Source organism: Atta cephalotes, assembly GCF_000143395.1.
Source record: "Atta cephalotes unplaced genomic scaffold scaffold00001, whole genome shotgun sequence".
In the NCBI taxonomy this organism is placed as follows: domain Eukaryota; kingdom Metazoa; phylum Arthropoda; class Insecta; order Hymenoptera; family Formicidae; genus Atta; species Atta cephalotes.
The window spans coordinates 5,451,538-5,472,969 of NW_012130065.1; the positions used below are offsets into that span (position 1 = coordinate 5,451,538).

The window sequence follows — 21,432 nt, forward strand, 5'->3', positions numbered from 1 at the left end:
TTACTTAAAGTTGTTCTCTAAAGTATTTTATTATATATATATATATATATATATATAAAATGTAAATGACTGAGAAAATATATTAATATTTGTAATAAGTAACAAAAGAAATAAGGATTTGTCTGGTGTAAAGTACAAATTGTACATTTTTATTAAGAACACTATTTTTCTTATAACGATGATTAAGATTTTGTTAATGTTTTTAACATCCGTGTGTGTGTGTGTATCTGTTCTTTAGAATATTGCACTTATTTGTCGAAATAACTTGCAATATTTTACAAGAAACAGAATTTCGCGAGATCTCTAATTCTCTTAGGAAACTTGACGCAGTGAACGAAGTCATGATATTTGCGATCGTAACTGTCATCGACATTCATGTACATATATTCTTTTCCTTATTTTTATTTTAATTCAGCATTAATTAATTCCATTAACCGCGTCTGTATACGATTATCTCTCCGCTACCCTCCGACCATCCTAGTTCTTCAAATCCCTCCTCTTCGTACCTTTCTCTCTATCCCTCTTACTCTCACGTGTCTCCGGATAATTTTCATGACTCGGAAAGAGCGGGGGGGGAGGGGGAAGACGTAATAAAACTATCAAAAATGAAAGAAAACGGGGAATGCGAGGTAAAATGGGGGTAGAATGATCTAATAAAGAGAAAGTCAGAGAGCGTATTATTATGGGATAAAAAGAAAATAGGCGAACCAAATGAGATGAAAGAGAAGAAGAAATCACGGAACAATAGACAAATGAGAAAAATAGTTGTAAAAGCCACACACGTAAGAACGCGTACACGTACACATACACATAGACACAAAAAGAAACACAAATGTACTAAGTAAGTTCATACTGCGTATTGCCTTTCTGACTTCGGTGTGAAAATATATAAATAAAAAAAGTCAGTCGCGCCGGGGCACGCGTATGTTCGCGCATACATATTATATATTATAGTTATTAGCGTTCGACGAGAAAGACGAGGACTAGCTGCTTCCGCTTCTTCCTGCCAGCCTACATTGTACCTTCCTCTTACATTTGCTTCAATTCGATCCTTTCATTGAGAACTCTTCAACGGATAAAAGAAACACTTTACAAGAGGAGATTGGCGACTTCCGTCTTTACGTCCGATCGAAGTCGCATCACTTTCCTTTCTCTTATTTACGAGTTCTCTTAAAATTTGTAAAAAAATTGCTGTATTTCCGGTTGATTAATCCTGCTTGTTTATCCCGGAGTAGGCGGACGCGGAAGCAGCGGACGGCAGTAGTTTCGTCGCGAAAACTTTTTTCACGGTTCCGTAAGAAAAAGTCCCACGCCGAAGTCCGCGCGTCCCCGCCGACTGTGTCTGTTTCATGTTTTTCAATATTTGTAATTTATCGATAAAATTATAAAAGATATCGATACATAACAATCTAAAGTGTGCGCTACTCTACATAATAATATTATATATAAAAAGTATAAAAGTATACATTATATATATATTATATATATATACATATATATTATATATGAAAAGTATAATATATATATATTATACATACATTGGGATTGGTGAGAATATACGGTTTTTTCGCTTTGGAGTGTTATTTTCTGAAAATATTGAACAAAATATGGAAAAAAAATTAATAAAACCAATGAGTAAAAACAAAACAAATGTGATTTTTTTATTCTCACCCGATGTACGACACATCGTCGGCGACAGGCAATTCTCTGTTGGATTTTGCGATTACATTCATATCGCGTGAGCGCACAAGTGTGAATATCTGATGCAAATAACTTTATATGACGCGTAATATTTTGCTTTCAATTCATAATACATGAAATCGTCCGATATATTAGATTCTGAAAATAATTCAGAATTCGAAGGAGAACACAATGAATTCGTTCACAAGGAGAATGAGGTTGGTTAATATATAATACTTTTAATAATTAATATTACTTTTAAATGTTTAATTTTAATAAATAATGGATTTAAATAATGTCTTATTAACTTCTTAAAATTAATATATGAACAAATTTAAATTGCTAATTTTAATATGTAACTGATCTGTAATTATTTTTAATTTATACGTATTGAACATTTTAATTATTAATGACAATGTTACTATAATAATTTTGTTTTTCCATTCGATATTTATTGAAAAAAATACAGATATTCGAAAAAATTATATATATGCCGACTCTTCCGAGCACTTTTAATAGTCTCGTTAAGAAGACAGTGAAGCTTGAAACGGATGAACCTCGATGTGTTATCGAGTCGGTAAAATTTTAGATACAAAAATTATTTAAATTTTATAAAATCTGAAATTGTGAGATATTGAATATTTAATCTGTACAGATTGCTAGGCGATCTTTTAGGAGTTAAAAATTACGAAATTAACAAAGCTGCTTTCTGGTTTTTGGATATAGTAGCTCTTCAAGTTTTACGTTACAAAAATTGCCTAGATGATCATTATAGAAGTATATTAATTAGCTGGTTGGCTGGCGAAATGAAATTAATTCGAGGTGATTTTATCAATTCATGTCAAATAAAATATTTTTTACAGAGAGAATATTTAGAAAGAGATATAATATTCTTACATAAACATAAATTAAAATGAAGATTTTAGTGTATTTGAACCTATATAATTAAATAACAGAATTTCGATACAATGGCATAATAATAATTAGTGAAATTATATCTTTTAGAGACACAGAATATTTTTACAGATAAACAACTACTTCGCGAAAATTTTTTTAAGGAAATGAGAATATTATTTCTCTATGTTGCTAAAAAATTATCTGATGGCGATCCATTGCCGCATTGGGAGTTACTCATGGATGCATATTCTGAAATTATGGCACAAAATTCTACTTCTGATTGGTCTACCGACAAAACGGAATATTTAAGTACAAATAAATCATCAGAAAAGGAATTAATGGCAGAAGATGAATATGCTTTCCAAGAAAACAAACTTATTTTTGTTGGAAAAGACTTGAAAAATCATAATAATGGAAATAGGTAAATCGAAGAAAGCATAATTTATTATTACTGTGAGTCACACAACATTACATTATTTTATTATGCGTATGGTTTTTTAAAACTACATCAAATAAAGATTCTTATTTCAGTGTTACAAACAATCTGGAAGAGGAATTGCCGAAAAACTTCAAGACTATGTTAACTACAGAGAATTCGCGAACAGATACAATCACAAATGAAAACACAGTTCAATCTTCTAATTTAATGAATCCAAGCGACATTCTGGATGTAATTGTTGAAGCGACATACAACATGTACGTATAAAAACATACGATATATTATTTTGAATATTTTTTAACATTTCGAAGAAAAATAATATGCATAATATAAGAGTTATCGTCGCATCTTATTTTTTTAAACAGGTATGCTAATGAATTACGATATGCCCTTATATATGCAGCTTTTGTAAAACCAATACAGATGCAAATGTTTCTTATGCCCCATGCTTATCAAATACAACGTCAAATTAAACTTGCGCTTTCTGGAAAATCATTTGACATACAGCTTCGTGAACGATTAGAAGAGGTTGCTCGTGAATCAATAATTAACAATGGTACAAAATTAAAATAGAAATAGTATAATAAAATAATTATAGATTTAATTATTCATACATGTATTCAATATAATGCAGTACTATATTTATCTCTATTAATGTTTATATAATGTTTATATAATGTTTATATAATCGTATCTATATTGTCTCTATCTATTTTATACTTTATTATAATTATAAGAATGTATTTATTTTTTATTTTATCATATGGTCATGTAATGATTTGTCCACAGTGATAATTGAAAATTAATAATTTTTTTGTTTTCAGAAAATAAAATAACTGATGACATGAGAAAAGATCAAATGATCGAAGATTTCAAGATTCCTCCAACACCACCGCCTTCATTAAATGAAGAAGAAATATTAGCTAATAATTGTCGATTTATTCTACCATTGATAGAAGCGAACGAAGCGATACAGATCTTCGAAATGCATACAAGGAGTATGTAATATAATAAATATGAATATAAGATTGAAGAATATATTATTTCGTCTAACAATTTAAAGTACAATGTTATTCTGTGATTATCGCCGTGCCCCATTCATGACACTTGAATTTTTTCACTGTTTCAGAATTTAGTGAAAAATAAATGTCCAATTTGACAAAATTATATGGATTTTCCAAATTTCGTTGAAGTTTTCCTAGTTGACCGTACTTATTAGTGCCGCAGCCCCAAAAAAAGCCATCATCTGAAAAAACGAAGATTATTTTTCTTCTATAAAATATAATGTTTATTTTTTTATTAAGACTACTGAATCTATGAAAAGAAGATTCATTTTACCTGTTAAGCATATAGTAAATGAATTTCCACACTCGACTTTTTTAACATTGATTTCTATATTCTCTTCTCTGTCATTTTTAAAATCTACTAAAGTTGGAACGGCGAAAACTTTTTTGTCTTTATTTTCAATTCCTAATTCTCCATTTGAATTCCATCCCCAAGTATAAAGATCACCCTGTTATGTTAAGTTTCATTTACAAATCATATAATGATAGATGTAATTTACTAATTTACTAATTTTTATGTACTGACCTGGTCAGTGACTACGGCGGTATGCCAACCACCTGCTGATATTTGTACTACTTTGAGACCTGCTAGAGCTTCAATAAGCTTTGGATTATCACAATTTTCTAACTCGTTGTGCCCTAATTGGCCACGTCTATCATGTAAATTATAATAATTATACGACATAAAAATTTCCTAAGAATAATTTCGTGTTTCTCTAATATTACATACATTCCCATCCCCATTGAGTATACATCGCCATTCTCTGCTAGTAAAATAGTATGATCAAAACCACAGGCAAGATCAACAAATTTGATTCTCTTTGGTATCTCAACCAAAAGTGGAGCATTAAATACGCGTCCTTAGAAAATAAAATATTTTTTGTAAAATTATATTTAATAACAGTGTAATGCTTAAGCTGAGAATTTTTTATTGCACACCTAAATTGGTTAAAATTACTGTACACCCTGCTTGTGATAGTTTAATAACGTATTCAACTTGTATGTTGTCATTGTTAGGAATAAAAGGTGTTACTTTTTGCCAAGTATCATCATATATTTTATATTTCCAGATTTCATTGCGTGTGGACAAAACAACTACACTATCCCTACCAGGAATAGCCAATTTACAACTAAAAGAAGTCATATTTTAATAAGGTAAAAAATAAAATAAAATTTTTAGTAAAGAAAAAAATATCGTATTTTGTCTATTGCCTTCCTGATGATTCTTCTGGAATTTGCATTAAACGTGGCCTGTTTTTTTCATCTTCTTCACTAATTTTACCAGTGATATATAATTTCGTATTTTGCCACAGAAGAAAATAATTCCAACCAATCTCAATGTCTGTGATTTCAGGAAATGGAATCTGAGTCAAATGCAATATTGATGTGATAATCCCATCCTGATTGGAAAAGAGTGGACTGGCATTTAAGCCAGTATAATATACCGGCATGTCTCTGTAAATAATAAAAATACAATAGAGTAATATAACTATAAGAGTAATTTAATTATTTCCATTATTTCATTATTATAAATACTTTATTAACAGTTTTTTTTTATTATTACGAGAATTCCATAATTATTCTGTTAAATTTAAATGATTCATAAAATTATCTAAATTATATTTGATATTTCAATAATAAGTGATCTCATTATTGAGGCATGATTTAAAAAATGAAGATATTTTTCATAGAAAAAAAAAATTAAATTATTTAAATAAAATATGTAGATAAAACAGAAATGTATTTATTTATCTACTGTCGTTCACAGAAGCAATACGAAAAGATATCAGCGCACGTGGTAACCGAACTGTAGTTTCTCATCTAACGGTATCAGTGCGCTGATCAGCTCATAACATCAGTCATATGCAGATGTCACCATTTTCCTTGGATACCAGGAAACCAACACAACATTTTCATATAACGTAATGGAAATCGCCGAAATAACGCAGTAGATCGTTAACGCATCTTCGTCCTAGAACCTGAAATATATATCATCAAGAAGATGGTAAAAATCACGTGAATTAAATGCAAATGCACAATATTATGCACTCTTTTTTTTCCCCGCCATCACCCGATACACTTTTAAATGCATGAAGTAATCGAAACATAACCTGCGAAAATTTTATTGCAGTATATTAAGTTTATATTACACGCTTTAAGTTTCTATTAACAAGTTCTACATAAAAAATTAAGAATTGTAAAACATCTCATTAAATAAAGTAAATAGTTTTTAATCAGTTTTTATTGTATACAAAAATTCACTTTCTGTGCACTATGTTCCTCTCTCCGTATATACACTCGAGATGACGTTGCGAATGCGGGCTGGCTATATCCTCGTCATCATAACTTGCATACATTTGACTAGGAGAAGGGAATTATCTTCTTAAAATTATACATTCTATTTGCGAACGAAATTCAAAATATTTCTATAGCTATTTAACTTTTCATATACAATATTCAATATAATCAATTACAAATTATTGACATATACACGATGTAATTGCAAGTTTTTGCAAAGTCATTAATTTCTATTAATAATTGCAATAACAAAATAAAATAAATTATAAACAAAATAATATAAATTATAAACTTGAATAATTTGATAAAAAAAACAAAGTTATTTAGTTTCTGAAATAAATTTCAAATTAAAACTTCTAAATTTTTACTAAAATTACATTTTATTGTAATATAATAAATAATTATATAATAAAATTATTAATTATTATTAATTGTAATATTATTGTAATAATATAATTATTATATTTATAATAAGTGTAATTGTAATTTGTAATATAATAGATTAATAGTAAATAGTAGTTAATAGTAAATAGTAGTAATTAGTAATTTTTTAAAAATAATTATAATGAAGAAAATTTTTTCTTCTTTATTCATTAATTTACTAGATAATCTAATTATTGATATATTGAAAAATAAAGTATTTGCTACCATTTAAATTGCAAAACTATTTCAATTTTTTCACAATACAAATTCATTGCAAATCATAATCATTGATAAAATGTTAGGGTCTGCTTGCCATTTTACGGAAATTACGATCGAATCCTGATAAAGAGCTACGATTATTACTACTGGGTCTGGACAATGCTGGAAAGACGACTATTTTAAAATCTTTGGCAAGCGAAGATATTACCCAAGTAAACTAATTTCTTTTTAATTTCCAAAATTAATTAATTTAAATTAATTAATTTATAGACAGTGTAGTAAAAATTGATATAAAGTATATTTGTAAAATATATAATATGACAAATGTATTGTATCAATAAATTGATTTTTTTAAGGTAACTCCAACACAAGGTTTTAATATAAAAAGTGTTCAGAGCGAAGGTTTTAAATTAAATGTTTGGGATATTGGTGGAGCTCGAAAAATTCGACCATATTGGCGAAATTATTTCGAGAATACGGATGTACTTGTAAGTCTTTATTATTTATTAATTTCTTTAATTTTTAAAAAATATAATTTTTAAATTTTAATATAAAAATTATTATATTTTTTATCATTATTTAATAATACAGTTTTTATGTAACATTTTATGACTAATGAAATATAATAAATTAATTTATTATATAAAATTTAATATAGAAAAGATAACAAAATATATAAAAGAGGAATAATTTATGTTTTTTTTTACTGAAGTTTTATTGTTTTAATAATCGAAATAATAATAGAAAAATTCCCTTAGCTAAAAATGACAGGAGACAAGATAGTTCCAATAGTCGAATAGTTTGCATAGAAGCTTATTAGCTCTTTCTTTTATCAATATTTATTAATTTTTTCAATAATAGGAACGTTTAGGAAACTTAAGTTTTTATAGTTCGGATAATAAGAGTTCAGCTATATAAATTCATAATTATTATTCGTAATTTAAAACTGAATATAAACTTGTTTGTATAAATGGAATGTAGATAAATGGAGTTTTATGTATATATATTTTAAATATATATATATTTCAAATAATATGCATATTTATTAAGAATTATGTGTTCTCTCAAATATTGTAAAATTCTATAAATAATTATAGCGATTTAATTTAAATAAATATTGGATTTCTTTCTTAATAAATCGATTTTATTTAATAAATATTATAAATTAATTGTGATTATTCAAGCGTCTATCGCGTTCTGTTTTTATTTAAAAATAATCTTAAAATTTATGCAAATATTTTAATCTTGTATCTTTCTTTCTAGATAAAAATTAAATTAAAATTTTGTAATGTTGATTATAGATTTACGTTGTTGATAGTGCGGATATCAAAAGATTGGAGGAAACGGGACAAGAATTATCAGAACTTCTATTGGAAGAAAAATTACGCGGAGTGCCATTGTTAGTATACGCGAATAAACAAGACTTGGGACACGCCGTAACAGCAGCTGAAATAGCCGAGGGACTCGGTTTACACAATATCAAGGATCGTGATTGGCAAATACAGTCGTGCATCGCTATTGAAGGCAAAGGCGTGAAAGTGTGTAGCAAATATTTTTTGGCTTTTAAATTTTGAAATGTGATACATTAATTATATATAGAATTTTCATTTTACCATTAATTACTTTTTATATTTCAATATATTGGACAATATATAAACTGTTTAAAAATAAAAATCTTAGACATAAAAATTTAAATTCACATCAATATATAATTTTATAGAATTATATTATTTGCATTTTAAAATTAAGTTTAGAATTAAATTTGTCCCTATTTTTAGGAAGGTTTAGAGTGGGCATGCAAGAACATTAAAAGGAAATAATAAACACACCATGGAAATTGAGAGACATAATTGACGTTTATGCCTCATTAGGGCGCACGAAAAGAACAAGGCTTACACCATCTCCATTGTACATTTTACACATGATCTTTATTTATCTTTTAACTACTATTTACAAAAAATTATTTAGAACATTGTTATGTAGATTTGGTATGAATGTACGTATATCGAACGGGTTCTACAAATCCGTCGTCATATCGAATATATCCAATTGTCAGACTTCCGTCCATTTTGGACTCGAGAAGTTCTATTTTTCGCAGAAAAGAGAGTAATTGCGAGTCCATAAAATATATACGGCAAATTCTACTTAAATGTGCCTTCTTGCTGTTTTAAATATAGATTGGAATTTTTATAGATTTATCTAGTGAGAAATAAAAAAATAAAGAGATGTAACAAGAGGAAAGACACGATATGTATAATTCATATAGATACAATTATTAATACAATATTTATACTTATATGTATATAGAGATTTGAGCACCATGCATTATTTCACTCGCAAAGAAAAGTTGCGGAGACGGCTAAAGTATAATTTACGATATGCACAAAATATCCATAACTTATACTTTCATCTAAATAACGAATATATACTATATATAAGTAATTAAAAAAAAATATAATTTGAATAATGTTGTCGATTCAGCAGCTCTTTGTTAGAGGTGATAAAAATCTGTATCATTCTGGTGTATTTATGATACGATATTATTTTCGCACGATATTATTTTTGCGGCTATTGAATCCATTTTAAAGTTTCATATTCAGAATGATCAGCTTTTAATAACTTGTTTTTATAAAATTTTTTTTCTTAATGACATTTAAACATGAAAATAAATTTTGATATTCAATAAGTTTAATTTTTTTATCCTATGATAAAAAAGATTTATTATATTGGTGACGTAATTACATCCGACATTTAAAATATGAATCAGAGAAATGATTCATTTTTGTATTTTTATACAAATGATGATTTTAATATTCTTAATCATTTATTCTTTAAGACAAAAATATCACATGATATCATCATCCCAATCACACGAATGAGATCTTTGCCATTTGCAACAATTGAAGCATTAACATGAAAAATGATACTTGCGCATGATGATAATAAAATTATGATACTATTTTTTTTTCTTAAAAAAAGAAAATAAGTAATATAATTAAAACTGTCATTAAAAAGTATTGTTTTCAGTTTTTGATGTCATTAAGAGAAATATTATATTTAGCGTATTATTTTTAAAACGTGATTCTTATCTATTAAAACAGCCAAAAAAAATTGGAAGCTTTTTGCATACATCATATGCTTTTTGAGAACTTTCTCAAATACTTATTCATAAATATTATAAAAATTTTTTAAATATTTGAACCACATAGACATTTAGGCATTCATCAGTTAACATTTTCTAAATATCTTCACATCTTCTAAGTGTTTTTTGTTTCTGGTTACGTTATATTAACATAAAATATTAAAAATTGATATTTTAGTTTTTTGTTTGTACATACAAACATTGTATATTGAAGAGATATTCATTGATAGTCCCTTCTATCAAGTCTCCGCCACATTTAACATAATTTCGTTAAGCGTATTTTATTTTGTGCAATAGATACGATAAAATAAATAAGAACACACGATTTCGCGACACGTATTTCTAATTTTGAGGCGACTTAGCAATATCTTTCACAGGTTGCTAACGAGCTAAACTCATAATTCGCTATGAATGTTTTCCGTGGTCACTCTGATCTCCTCTTCGTGGAAAGCAATGCAATCTGCTGGATATTTATTCTAAAAGCAAAGAAAAATAAGAAAATAGTTTTTCTTTACTTTAAAGTGTAAATTAAAATGTATTTTCTTTCTGTTAACTGAATTATAGAGAGGATTATAGTTTACTCACGATGCATCCGTCTTGCTCCATAATGGCTCCGTAGAGAGACCAGAAATTAATACCTAATTTATTACTGACTGCCCAGGCTGCGGGGAAACTTGCTACCCTCAACAATGCGCTACGTATGCGTGTAAATACTTCGTTACTGCTGTCCTCTCGTTGCTGGCTCTTCTCATTTATGGTACATAAGATTTGACTAGCACATTGCGGCACCTTCGTCGCCCATTTGAACGCTCGATACGACTAGAAATAAATAAATAATATATTGATATTTAAAATATAAAACATAAGTAAAAATTTAATTAACACCCTGATGAAAATAAAAATCAGAGTGTCAATCGGATAATTGAAACATCAAAATATAAAAGAAGCGCAAATATTTCTTTTACATTTCATTGTTTCAATGTTTTACATGTTTTCGCCTTCTTTCGTTTACTTCTGTACTCTCCTATTATATTCGACTTACGCTCTGATTTTTATTTTCATTCAACAGGGTAGCTTTAATTAACAAATTGAAATGTAATACGAATTATATGAATATGAAAATTACAACTTTTTAGATTCTGATCTTATAGACAATACAACTTTGTGTTTAGTTTAGTTGATTTTTTCCCAAAAATCTCGGGAAAAATAAAATAGTTTCGATATTTGGATAATAAAGGTTCGTTAATTTTTTTCTTCAGTATTTATTAATTCCGATAATAGAAGTTGATGTTCAAAAAAATTGAAGTTAAAAATAGTTGAGTTCCGAGCTTCTATTATCCTACTTATTAACCCAATTATGTAAATTCGGATATTAACTGAGATAAAGTTCGTATAAGCGGATTGCAAATAAACGGAATTTCTATTTTCTTTGTATTATTGTATTGTAATTTTAAGAAATTCTGTTGTGTACTAAACATTTTAAACATATTAAATCTTGAAAATTTCAACGGTTTTTAATTAAGTTATAAAAAGCATCAAATTTTAATTAAATCGATTTTTAATCTTTAGCAACAAAACTATGAAAAATTAAAAATAAGATTACCTGTTTATGTAATAATTTATTGTAAAAAAGATATTGTTAACTATATAATTGCAAGAAAAGTGTTTACCTTGAGAACAGGACCGATGATATCATTGTTGATAATGTCGCTTAGTTTGTTGCTTAGCTCTCGTGCATTTATTCGGGACATAATGAATCCTTTCTCGGAAGCCAAGCTTACTAATTCCTGAAAATATGCTACTGCCGGTCTTACATACTGTGAGCTGTCGAACTTTATGTTCAGGTATCTCTTCGTCAATCCGTTTATCAATCTAAGCGAAAAATTTTATATTGACTTTTAGATATATTCACAAAAAATAGAGAGAACTTAATTAATTAAATATTTTCATATTAACCTGGAGAAACTCTCCACTGGTTTTGAAGCATCGAACATCATTGTTTTTGGGAATCCCTGAGATTTTAGAAAGCTATTACCGACGAATTGCGCGGTCGTAAGATAGCGTTGCTGATTTATTGGTTCGGAAATGTGAGAGATCCATTCAGCTACAAAATTCGTGAGCGACTTGATCCACCTTCGACGTATAGTAGGACTCTCAAAACTGTCTAGGATTTTCTCCCATAGGATGTCACCTTTTTCATCCCTCATTTGAGCAATTATCGTCGACAGACCGCTGTTCTTCCATAATGTTTGCCCGAGTTCCGAATTACTAAAATACAAAGAAATTCTTAATTACAGTAAAAAGCGAGATATCGATAAAATTTATTTTAAAATATTAAATTATTCTTAATATTTTCTAATTCTCTTTATTTTAAATATATTAAATTTATCAGAGTTAGAAAATAATTCAATGTTACGTGTAACAAAATTAGAGTTACTTTTTTCTATTGTAATTTAATTTTGTTCCTCTTTAATTTAGTTATATTTTTTGTAACTATAGTAACTAAATAATTTAATAATTATTTTTATGATTATTTTATATTAAATTTATTCGTCATTGTATAGACTGACCAAATGAAATGTTTAACAAACAATCAGTGATTATTAATTGTGATGTGATTGAAGTACACTTATTAATAAAAATTTTAAAAACGAAATGTTTTTTAAGAAACAGAAAGACAAAGGGCCTAAGATTAATCGTTATAAACTAAAATTTTAAATCATTAATAAATAAATATGTCATCTAATTAAAATATAAAACTTTAATTTTAAGCCGAGTAACAAACAAAACAAAATCAAACATTTCGATTCCTGTTGGATCATTATCAATAAACAAAAATAAAAATATCAGTGAAAATATTAAATAAGATAAAAATTAAAATTCGTTCTCGATCGCAGTATTAATTATCAATCTTGCTCAATATAAAATAAATGTTATAAGAATGTAATCGATAACCATGTTTTTCAAGAATTTTCATATATTTTTATTTCCTGAGATACATATGTTAAAAATAAAAGAAATCATTTTATACGTTAAGTAATTGTAAATATTTTTTTTAAACGTACTTTTACAACGCTAGAATCAATATGAAAATGACTCCTTTAAACTAAACAAAATAAATAAACTTTATATTTTGTTTCATAACTTTTGTTAGTAAGTGTATCTTTATCCCTGATCATTACATTTTGTAAATGTCTATATTAAGTTAGGATGCAGTGAATGTATCTTATAATTTGTCCTATAATTTTGTGTCCTATAATTTTCAGATATATATATATATATATATATATATATATAAATTTATTATAAATAATATATAGTGTATAAATAATATATGTATAATGTATAATAAAAGATTTAGTATAATATATAAAATAATTTAGTTTAATGCTAAAAATATGTATAAGTTTCTTATATTTAAAATAGCAATCTAAGAAATTATTGAAGAAGTAGAAAAATAATGACTCGTATTAATACTAATTGTAGCTGTAACATGTTACTTTTTAGAATCAGAAATTTGTAACAATAAATTAGTTTGTAACAATAAACTAATTTATTTATAAAATAACTTTTCCAATTTTGAGCATTCTCGTATAATATAAAATTTTTAATTAAAACAAGGACTTCTCGTAAAGTATTTTAAAGTATATTTTTAAGTGAAATATATTTAATTTTAATTGCTTTAATTTATTTCAATAGAATTAACATAGAATATTCATTGCGTTTTTATGGAATAGTTTTTATGGAATAGATTTCTACCTGAAGTGCTCCCACATGATGTGAATGTTCTCCAATATCGGCGGTAAGAACCAGGAATGTCCCGAGTGATCTTTATTCCCGGCATCGTTGTCTTTCATTCCATGACCCAAGGAATCTAAAAGCATTGGTAAGAGACCCAATGTTACGTCGTTGTTCGCATTTTGTTGCAAGAACATGCTGCCCATGCTGATTATGTTGCCCCAGTCTATGCCGGATTCCTCTTTATGTTCCATATCTCTTGCCGATCTCTTCGAACCAGCAGTCAAAAGGTCCAGAAATGAACCCATCATTGATAAGTGATTATTTTCTCCACCTGACATCAAACTACTGAGCCCGGAAATGATCTGGCTGATTCCGTCCGCAGTGTCGGATCTTTTTTCGAACATCATGTCGCGGACCTGTTAATTTCTCATACTTTATATTTAAATTTTTAAACAATCATTTCGTAGACATTAAAACAAATTAAAAATAAAATTTTAAGCACAATTAGTGTTCTTCTTATTCTTTTGAATATTTATAACAAATTTTTATATTAAGATATAATAAAGAAGATATCAAGAAGAAATGATGAATGTTAAAGAAATTAAAAAAATTGAAATTGATTAATATTAGATATACTGAGAGAAAAAAAATGTCAAAGTATTACTGAAAAAAATGTTTTTTTCGATTTTTATACGATATTTACAGTTGCGAAAAAATTGGATTGTAATGACAAAACATACATATCTGTGAAATATATCTCATTAATTGCAAAAGTATAAAATAAATGGCTTATTTACTAGATGAAATAAAATTTTATTTTGTCATATTTAAATAAAGATTTATTTCAGTAAAATAAATATATTTTTCATAAATAAATTTTTAAATATCTTTTTCTTAGTATATTTTTTTAAAGAATATATGAATTTTCATCTTACTTGCTTGCCGGCATCTGAATGCGCAAACTTTTGGGCCATGTCCTCAAGCGACTGCTGGGAAAAGAGGTTTTTAGCTTCCTCGATGAAAATGTTAGATGCATCGTCCTCATTATTTTTTTCAGAGCTCGTCAGCCCGATTAATACTAATAAGAGCGATGTCCTCGACAACCACATCCTCCCGTTTCTGTAACACAACATTTGGTTAGCGCGACTATTCGATGATATTCCTGCTGAGTAATCATCGGGGATTCGACGTTGCAATTGGATTTCTCTGCGATTTAATGACACGCAATTACAACGAAGCCTCATTTGCTTCTTGATCAAAAACAGAGATCCTTGAGATGGTCGTTGACCTTAATGGCGGATCCTGATTCCGGTTATGTTATTTTTAGGAGGAGAAACCTTTCGCGAGGTCATTGTCGCAAAGATATTTTACGCGGGCGTCATACCGGAAATGTTTCGGGTCGTAGCTACTTGGATACCGTTGTTTCTTTAGTTGCCTTACCAGTGTTAGTATATTATATTTAAGCACATTTTTTTTCGCAAGACATACAAAAGTGCTGATGACGAATACGTTGAGTCAGCATGCAAAAAAAAAGAAACGCGAATAAGATATTAAAATAGGCAATTATGTCTTTACCTTCAAAATGTATATTAAGTATACATATATACAAAGCAATTACATATTTGTATATGTTCTGTATAATAAGAAAAATTATTAATCAGAGTTAATTTGTATTTTTAAATGTTCATTTGATATACAAATATAATTTTGCGGAGTTTGATATAATTTCTTGTGCATTTTTTCTTCCATAATTTATAAAAATTTATTTTGTCCCGTTACTTTCAAAGTGACACAATTAAAAAAAAACGTAATTTTCAAATTATTATTATAAATGACTTAAATAAATACTATCCTATCATCAAAGATGAACTAATTTAACTTGATAAAAAATCGCCAAAACGATACAATTCAAAAAAGTTTAAAAATTATTATTGTTAAAAAAATGGTTTTTTAAGTTGTGAAAATAAAAATGACAAAATTGATATTTAATCTAATTAATAAAAATTAATTAATGTTAAGATTATATTTTTTGCCAATATTTAATTTGTCAATAATTTCTGTCAAATCAAAAAATAGTTTTCTTCTTTTTCTGGAAAATTAATTTTTTTAATTGCGTCACTTTTAAAATAAGGGAGCGAAAAATCAAAGAATATGAATATGGAAGAAAATAGATTAATTAGATTAAGTAAACAGGCAGAAAAGTTTAAGCTTTTGTTTAATTTATATTAACATAATTCTAATTCGTTTCCAGTAACAAACACACGTTGTCGCTTATCATTATCGAATATCCTCGATGATCAGAATTGTAGCAACTGTCACGAACGAAGACAATGACGATAAATGATTGACGCAACGTTAGTGTATACTAACGCGCAATTTGAGTACCGTAAACCGCATGAAATTGACATTCTCCAGCTGGAATAACGATTCGGCCTAACGGTACAAACTGTTAGTCATCGTTACCCCAACGCGTCGAAGTCGTGAATGGCAGGTCGAAAGAATAAAAATCCGATTCGATTGTCATATTTCCTGATAAATACATTTCAATATTATAGTGTAACGTAAACATTGATAAATATTAAATGGCCTCAAAAGTAGAAGCAAGAAAAAATTTATTACAGATTTATCTGAATTGCCTACTTCTGTTAGACTATCATTAAACATTAATACTTTTTCAAATTGAATGAAAATAATCTCTAAAATATAGAATTTTCTAATTTTCTATACATAGTGTATTATTTTAACCTTTTTTATAATTTAGATTTTATAATTAATTTTTATAAGTAATTTTCAATATTTATAATTAAGTCGCGTCAAAGAATAGCATTAGTTACTATTTAATTTGATTGTTTTACGAATTATGTAAGAAAATAGAATATGTAATCTGATATTATCAATGAATATAATAGAAATTTATATTTAAAAAATATAATATATTCCTTCGTGAGAAGAAGTAAAACAGGTGAACGTAGAACTTGTATCACTTTTATTTAATCAACAATAAACTTTCACTTTTATTTAACAATAAATTGTTTTTCATATTTTGTAATATTTGAAAGCCGAGTATAAAAGTAAGAAACGCGGAAGCACCTCGTTCTCAGAATGTCGAGAGGGAAAGCGCGTGTGAGATTTTTGCAATATCGTTGCGCGCGAAAGCACAGGATCAAGAAAAAAAAGAAACAATAGTCTTATTAATAAAATTAAAATCAGTGCGGTCAAACTCTCATTACAAATGTTTTGAAATATTTGATTGACCAATCAAAGAATGCAATCAAAGCATCATTTTGATTGTACCCACAGTTGCATATTTTTTTATCGTATAATAAATGGACTATCAATAAGAGGATGTCAGCGATTTAACGGGCTAACATTGTTGCTTCTGAAGCAACCTGCTTTCAAAATTGCAGCGGCATATTTATGAAGCACTTCATCAAAAGATGTTCTGTAAAAATTATTGCAATAATGATGACCTTCATATAATGATTTAATTTTTTATAATGAATAATTTGATGACATATGCAATAGACAATTTTGTCATTAATAAGATGTTAGTAATTTTTTAATTAATGTGACAGTAAAAAGTAGAATAATTAGATAGCAGGAAGCTATTGGTATTCTATACTCTAGCCTGTTGGTCATAATATAAATTGTAAATATTTTATTATTTGTCATTTGAAAAAACTAATCTTTTTACATAATGAATATTATTGGTTCGTTACATTTTTTTGCATCCACATTTTGAATGTGCATAATTATAAACAGATATTAATAATTTTATTTTTTGTAAAATTAATAGTACCTATTTATAATTATGTATATTACAAATATGGATAAATAAAATTAGTAACATAGATATTAACGTAAATATTTATGCGACTATCATACTGGTCCAATAAAAAATTTAAATAAAAATAAAGATTTTGAAAAAATCTTCTTTGAAAAAAACTAAAAAAAAATTCTATTTCCCCTAAAAAAATGTCCCCTAAAAAACTAAACTACATTTTAATCCATATTTGTCACTAGACGAATACGTAGACGAATCTAGTTTATTGTATTTATATGTATAGTTTATTGTATTTATATGTATCAATATATATAATTGGGTTAAACTTTTCAATAAGCGATAAAATTATATAATTATTTCTAAAGTACAAAACTTAGTATTTTGCTTATCGTTGTACCGATAAAGGAAGACCTTGAATGACTAAGACCGAAGGCATCACTGAAACTTAGTTGCATTATCGTAAATGACAGCGATATATAAGTAACTAAAAATTTTAGTTTCAAATGTGTTCTCTTAAAATATGTTCTTTTTGTATTGGCACCTTATCGATTATTTAACTGAATTTTAAAACTTTAATATAGAATTACGTTATTCTTGATTATTCTTTGTGATAATTTTATATAACTATAAAAATCCTTTTTATTTTGACTGACATTAATGATGGAAGCTATTTTTTAAACCTAATAAACGGGAATAGATTAAAATGGATTAAAATTTTAATCTTCATTTGAATCATCCGAATGTGTATTTTAATACCATTCATGGTCCATTTAAAAATTTAATTGGGAAAACTTTTTTTAGATTTAATTAAATTGAAATTTCCTATTCAAAATTTTGAATTAAATAGTATTCACAATACTCTTAAAAACTGAATTTTTTTTAGATTAAAAAGCGTCGAAGTGTGTTCCCTGCAATTCCTATAAATGAACAAAAATACATTAAGTTCGAAAAGAATTCATTTCAATGTTCGCGAATACTTTTTAACATACTTTTAAAATTCTGAATCTATTTCAAACCATCATTCTCATTTATTGGGAATGCATTTTAAATTACATATTCTTAATTTTATGATTTTTTTTCAGATTTTCGAAGCCCAAGTAAAAACACATAAATCATAATAATATAATATCGACATCATCATAATTCTATTAGTCACTTAAAATTTATTTTTAAGTATCAAATGACATCATAGTAATGTCCCATAATATCATTATGATATGATACTTTATTATAACTCTTCTCTGTCTGGGAAGAATCTCATTTATTATGCAATTAAATTTATAAATAAATATATAAATAATAAAATGTATCTAGAATGTATATATCTAGAATGTAAATGCACAAAGAAAATAATATATATAAAGTATATAAAGATATATAAAGGCATTTACGTTGCAGTATTTCAGACTACTATTTTATCATGTGTCAGCTTAAATTCAAGCACGTGAGATGTCCTTTCTCTTATAGTTATCGAGGCAGCGGAACAGTTACTTAACATCTCGCGGATATAATTAGTCAGTTCGTAAACTCTTTCAACGTAATCAGTAAGACAAACGAATCCCTCATAGATTGCAATTACACGCGTGGCGCGCGCGCGTGTGGCGGAATTGCCGGTTGAAAAATTCGCGTGGCCGCGCCAGCAGCAACGGTAATCGTAGTCAAGTAGAGCGTGTTCGATGGTGTTTTCAATGTGGAAAGGCGATACGATCATTGAAGCTCGAATTGCCGTTATTTATGACGGGAAAATTTTACATGCAACTCGCGAAAAGTTACATCTACGGAGAATTGATTTGCGGAATGCACAAAATTAATTTCTGTCATCTGTCAATAATACGCAACTGTTTCTTGTACTGCTAAGAACATTGCCATTTTCAAACCAATGTGTCAAATGTAATGAAAATATAGCTGTAAATTCAAAGATATTTTTGTCAATATAGAATAATAAAAAATATTTTTTTTAATGCCACATGTTGAAGTAGCATATGTTAATTGCATGCAATATGAGTTACAAGAACACATTAATTGACTAAAAATGTGTGTGAGGTAAGATATAACTGTATAAGATATAATTATGAGAAGTATACAATACGGGATATATTAAGACAAACAAAATAATTTTAATTCCACTGTCACATTTTTATTACTAACAAGCTTTCCTAAAACACGAAATTTTAATTAAACACTTTATTTTACGTTCTCACATTCGGATGATCTACTTTCACGTTAATTTCATGAACTCGTAAAGACACGTAAACGTTCATGTTAAGGATTCAAGCGTTCTTGGAGATTCCGGTTGAAAGGTCGTTTTTAACTGGGATAATAATACCACCGATCACAATAACGAAAATCTTATCTGTTTTAGCAATTTATTTCCTTCCACGTACCTTTAAAGCCAATGGAAAATCTGCGGACTATCTATGTTCAACTGCGAACGAACTATGCGCGTGTACGGTTCTTCAGGAACCCATGCACCTGACACGACGAAAGTTGTGGCGTGACTGGCGTCAGACGCAGCCCGTCGAACGGTACTTACTTACCTGAGCAACTCCCCTGGCTTCGGAGCATAGAAGCCGGTAATACAATGCACCGCCAGCACGCTTTCGACTCGATGCAGATCCCTGCATCACAACCGGAATATTATCTTACATGAATTCTCGTGTCCAAAAATTTCAAAACATTCTCGAGCCCGCGTTAACATTTTCGTTTGATGATGTGGCACACACTAAGCGTTTAATCTTGAAATCACTGCAATTATTAATAATCTTCTGGAATAAATTAGCGCAATTTTCTAGTAATAAGTAAGTTAAAAACTAAATGCAAATAATATTTTGCTGCATTTATTTTTGCTGTATTTATTTTTATACGGAATTATTCTTCTTTTGACAATTAAACATATAAATCTAATTGCAAATATGTTCAACGTTGAAAATTTTGCAAACAAATAAATTTTGCGTACAAACAATAATATATTGAAACAGATAAATTAGCTTCGCAAATATTTTACCTAATGCTAAGATTATTGCAGAATTTATAAATTTTTTATGAATTCTTATTATTTTCTTACTATTTCATAATTTTTTATTTAGGAATATGACAATTGTATTCAATATATGTAGTTTTTAGTAATTACTATTATAAAAATTGTTAATAATAACTGTTTATTAGATTCTTGCGTGACAGCTGATAATACAATACAGTCTATTAACATTAAAGACTTTGGATAATCTGATGCAGACAGTTTCTATCTGATGCAGACATTATAGCCTTGCAAAACGCTGTGAATGATCTAATCAACGATATTCCACCAATAGTGTCAATTGCAATGAATGAACGTTTAGAAATGCGGTAATGAAAATTACCGTTATTGAGATCGGGCTTAGCTTTGCTAGTTTTTATCCAGTTCACGATATGTAAATGATAGCTGTGCAATGTATTTCTTTTCTGAAATTCAATGTTTTACAATTCAGATGAAAAGGAATTCGGTAAATCAAAATAAGAGTATAAAATTCTTATTATGGAGATAAAGATATCTTTCACTTCGCATAAAATTGTTAGTACAGATTCGAATAACTATTTCAAGAAGCAGCAGCTTTGTATATTCACAATTAGAAAAAAAAAAGTGTTTTTTAAATGATCGCAACTGTATATATATATATATATATATATATATATATATATATAGTATAACTAACTTAATTTATTATATATATAATAATATANATATATAAACATATTATATATATAT

The 21,432-nt window shown here is 27.6% G+C and overlaps 4 protein-coding genes across 4 annotated transcripts; 2 read left to right on the top strand and 2 right to left on the bottom strand.

The window, feature by feature from the left end:
- Positions 1-2,387: 2,387 nt before the first annotated feature.
- Positions 2,388-4,022, top strand: LOC105618104. The gene is made up of 6 exons (XM_012199647.1): positions 2,388-2,502; positions 2,707-2,998; positions 3,109-3,135; positions 3,235-3,273; positions 3,382-3,572; positions 3,841-4,022. The coding sequence occupies exons 1-6, from the start codon at positions 2,487-2,489 to the stop codon at positions 4,020-4,022; spliced, it is 747 nt and encodes a 248-aa protein (XP_012055037.1). The 5' UTR covers positions 2,388-2,486.
- Positions 4,023-4,039: 17 nt separating this feature from the next.
- Positions 4,040-5,901, bottom strand: LOC105625672 (RCC1 domain-containing protein 1). The gene is made up of 7 exons (XM_012206999.1): positions 5,876-5,901; positions 5,293-5,535; positions 5,020-5,210; positions 4,811-4,940; positions 4,607-4,733; positions 4,355-4,529; positions 4,040-4,262 (listed from the first exon to the last, which is right to left on the bottom strand). The coding sequence occupies exons 1-7, from the start codon at positions 5,899-5,901 to the stop codon at positions 4,087-4,089; spliced, it is 1,068 nt and encodes a 355-aa protein (XP_012062389.1). The 3' UTR covers positions 4,040-4,086.
- Positions 5,902-6,166: 265 nt separating this feature from the next.
- On the top strand, positions 6,167-9,261 carry LOC105618115 (ADP-ribosylation factor-like protein 3). The gene is made up of 5 exons (XM_012199658.1): positions 6,167-6,175; positions 7,104-7,232; positions 7,377-7,508; positions 8,322-8,558; positions 8,799-9,261. Exons 1-5 carry the CDS (start codon positions 6,167-6,169, stop codon positions 8,838-8,840), a joined length of 549 nt encoding a protein of 182 aa, XP_012055048.1. The 3' UTR covers positions 8,841-9,261.
- A 1,023-nt stretch (positions 9,262-10,284) lies between these two features.
- Positions 10,285-15,012, bottom strand: LOC105625682. The gene is made up of 6 exons (XM_012207010.1): positions 14,839-15,012; positions 13,922-14,319; positions 12,119-12,430; positions 11,833-12,034; positions 10,748-10,981; positions 10,285-10,638 (listed from the first exon to the last, which is right to left on the bottom strand). Exons 1-6 carry the CDS (start codon positions 15,010-15,012, stop codon positions 10,558-10,560), a joined length of 1,401 nt encoding a protein of 466 aa, XP_012062400.1. The 3' UTR covers positions 10,285-10,557.
- Positions 15,013-21,432: the final 6,420 nt, after the last annotated feature.

Excerpts from the sequence above, each read along its gene's own strand:
- LOC105618115 (XM_012199658.1), top strand. Across the intron at positions 7,233-7,376 it reads CAAGCGAAGATATTACCCAA|GTAACTCCAACACAAGGTTT; the intron begins GTAAACTAATTT and ends GATTTTTTTAAG. Across the intron at positions 7,509-8,321 it reads TCGAGAATACGGATGTACTT|ATTTACGTTGTTGATAGTGC; the intron begins GTAAGTCTTTAT and ends TGTTGATTATAG.
- LOC105625682 (XM_012207010.1), bottom strand. The coding sequence starts at position 15,012 with ATGTGGTTGTCGAGGACATCGCTCTTATTAGTATTAATCGGGCTGACG. Across the intron at positions 12,035-12,118 it reads CCAGTGGAGAGTTTCTCCAG|ATTGATAAACGGATTGACGA; the intron begins GTTAATATGAAA and ends TTTTTCGCTTAG. Across the intron at positions 10,982-11,832 it reads TCATCGGTCCTGTTCTCAAG|TCGTATCGAGCGTTCAAATG; the intron begins GTAAACACTTTT and ends ATTTATTTCTAG.
- LOC105625672 (XM_012206999.1), bottom strand. The coding sequence starts at position 5,901 with ATGAGAAACTACAGTTCGGTTACCAC. Across the intron at positions 5,536-5,875 it reads AACTACAGTTCGGTTACCAC|AGACATGCCGGTATATTATA; the intron begins GTGCGCTGATAT and ends TATTATTTACAG. Across the intron at positions 4,734-4,810 it reads TACTCAATGGGGATGGGAAT|ACGTGGCCAATTAGGGCACA; the intron begins GTATGTAATATT and ends TTTACATGATAG.
- LOC105618104 (XM_012199647.1), top strand. Across the intron at positions 3,136-3,234 it reads AACAATCTGGAAGAGGAATT|CGACATTCTGGATGTAATTG; the intron begins GCCGAAAAACTT and ends AATGAATCCAAG. Across the intron at positions 3,573-3,840 it reads TGAATCAATAATTAACAATG|AAAATAAAATAACTGATGAC; the intron begins GTACAAAATTAA and ends TTTTGTTTTCAG.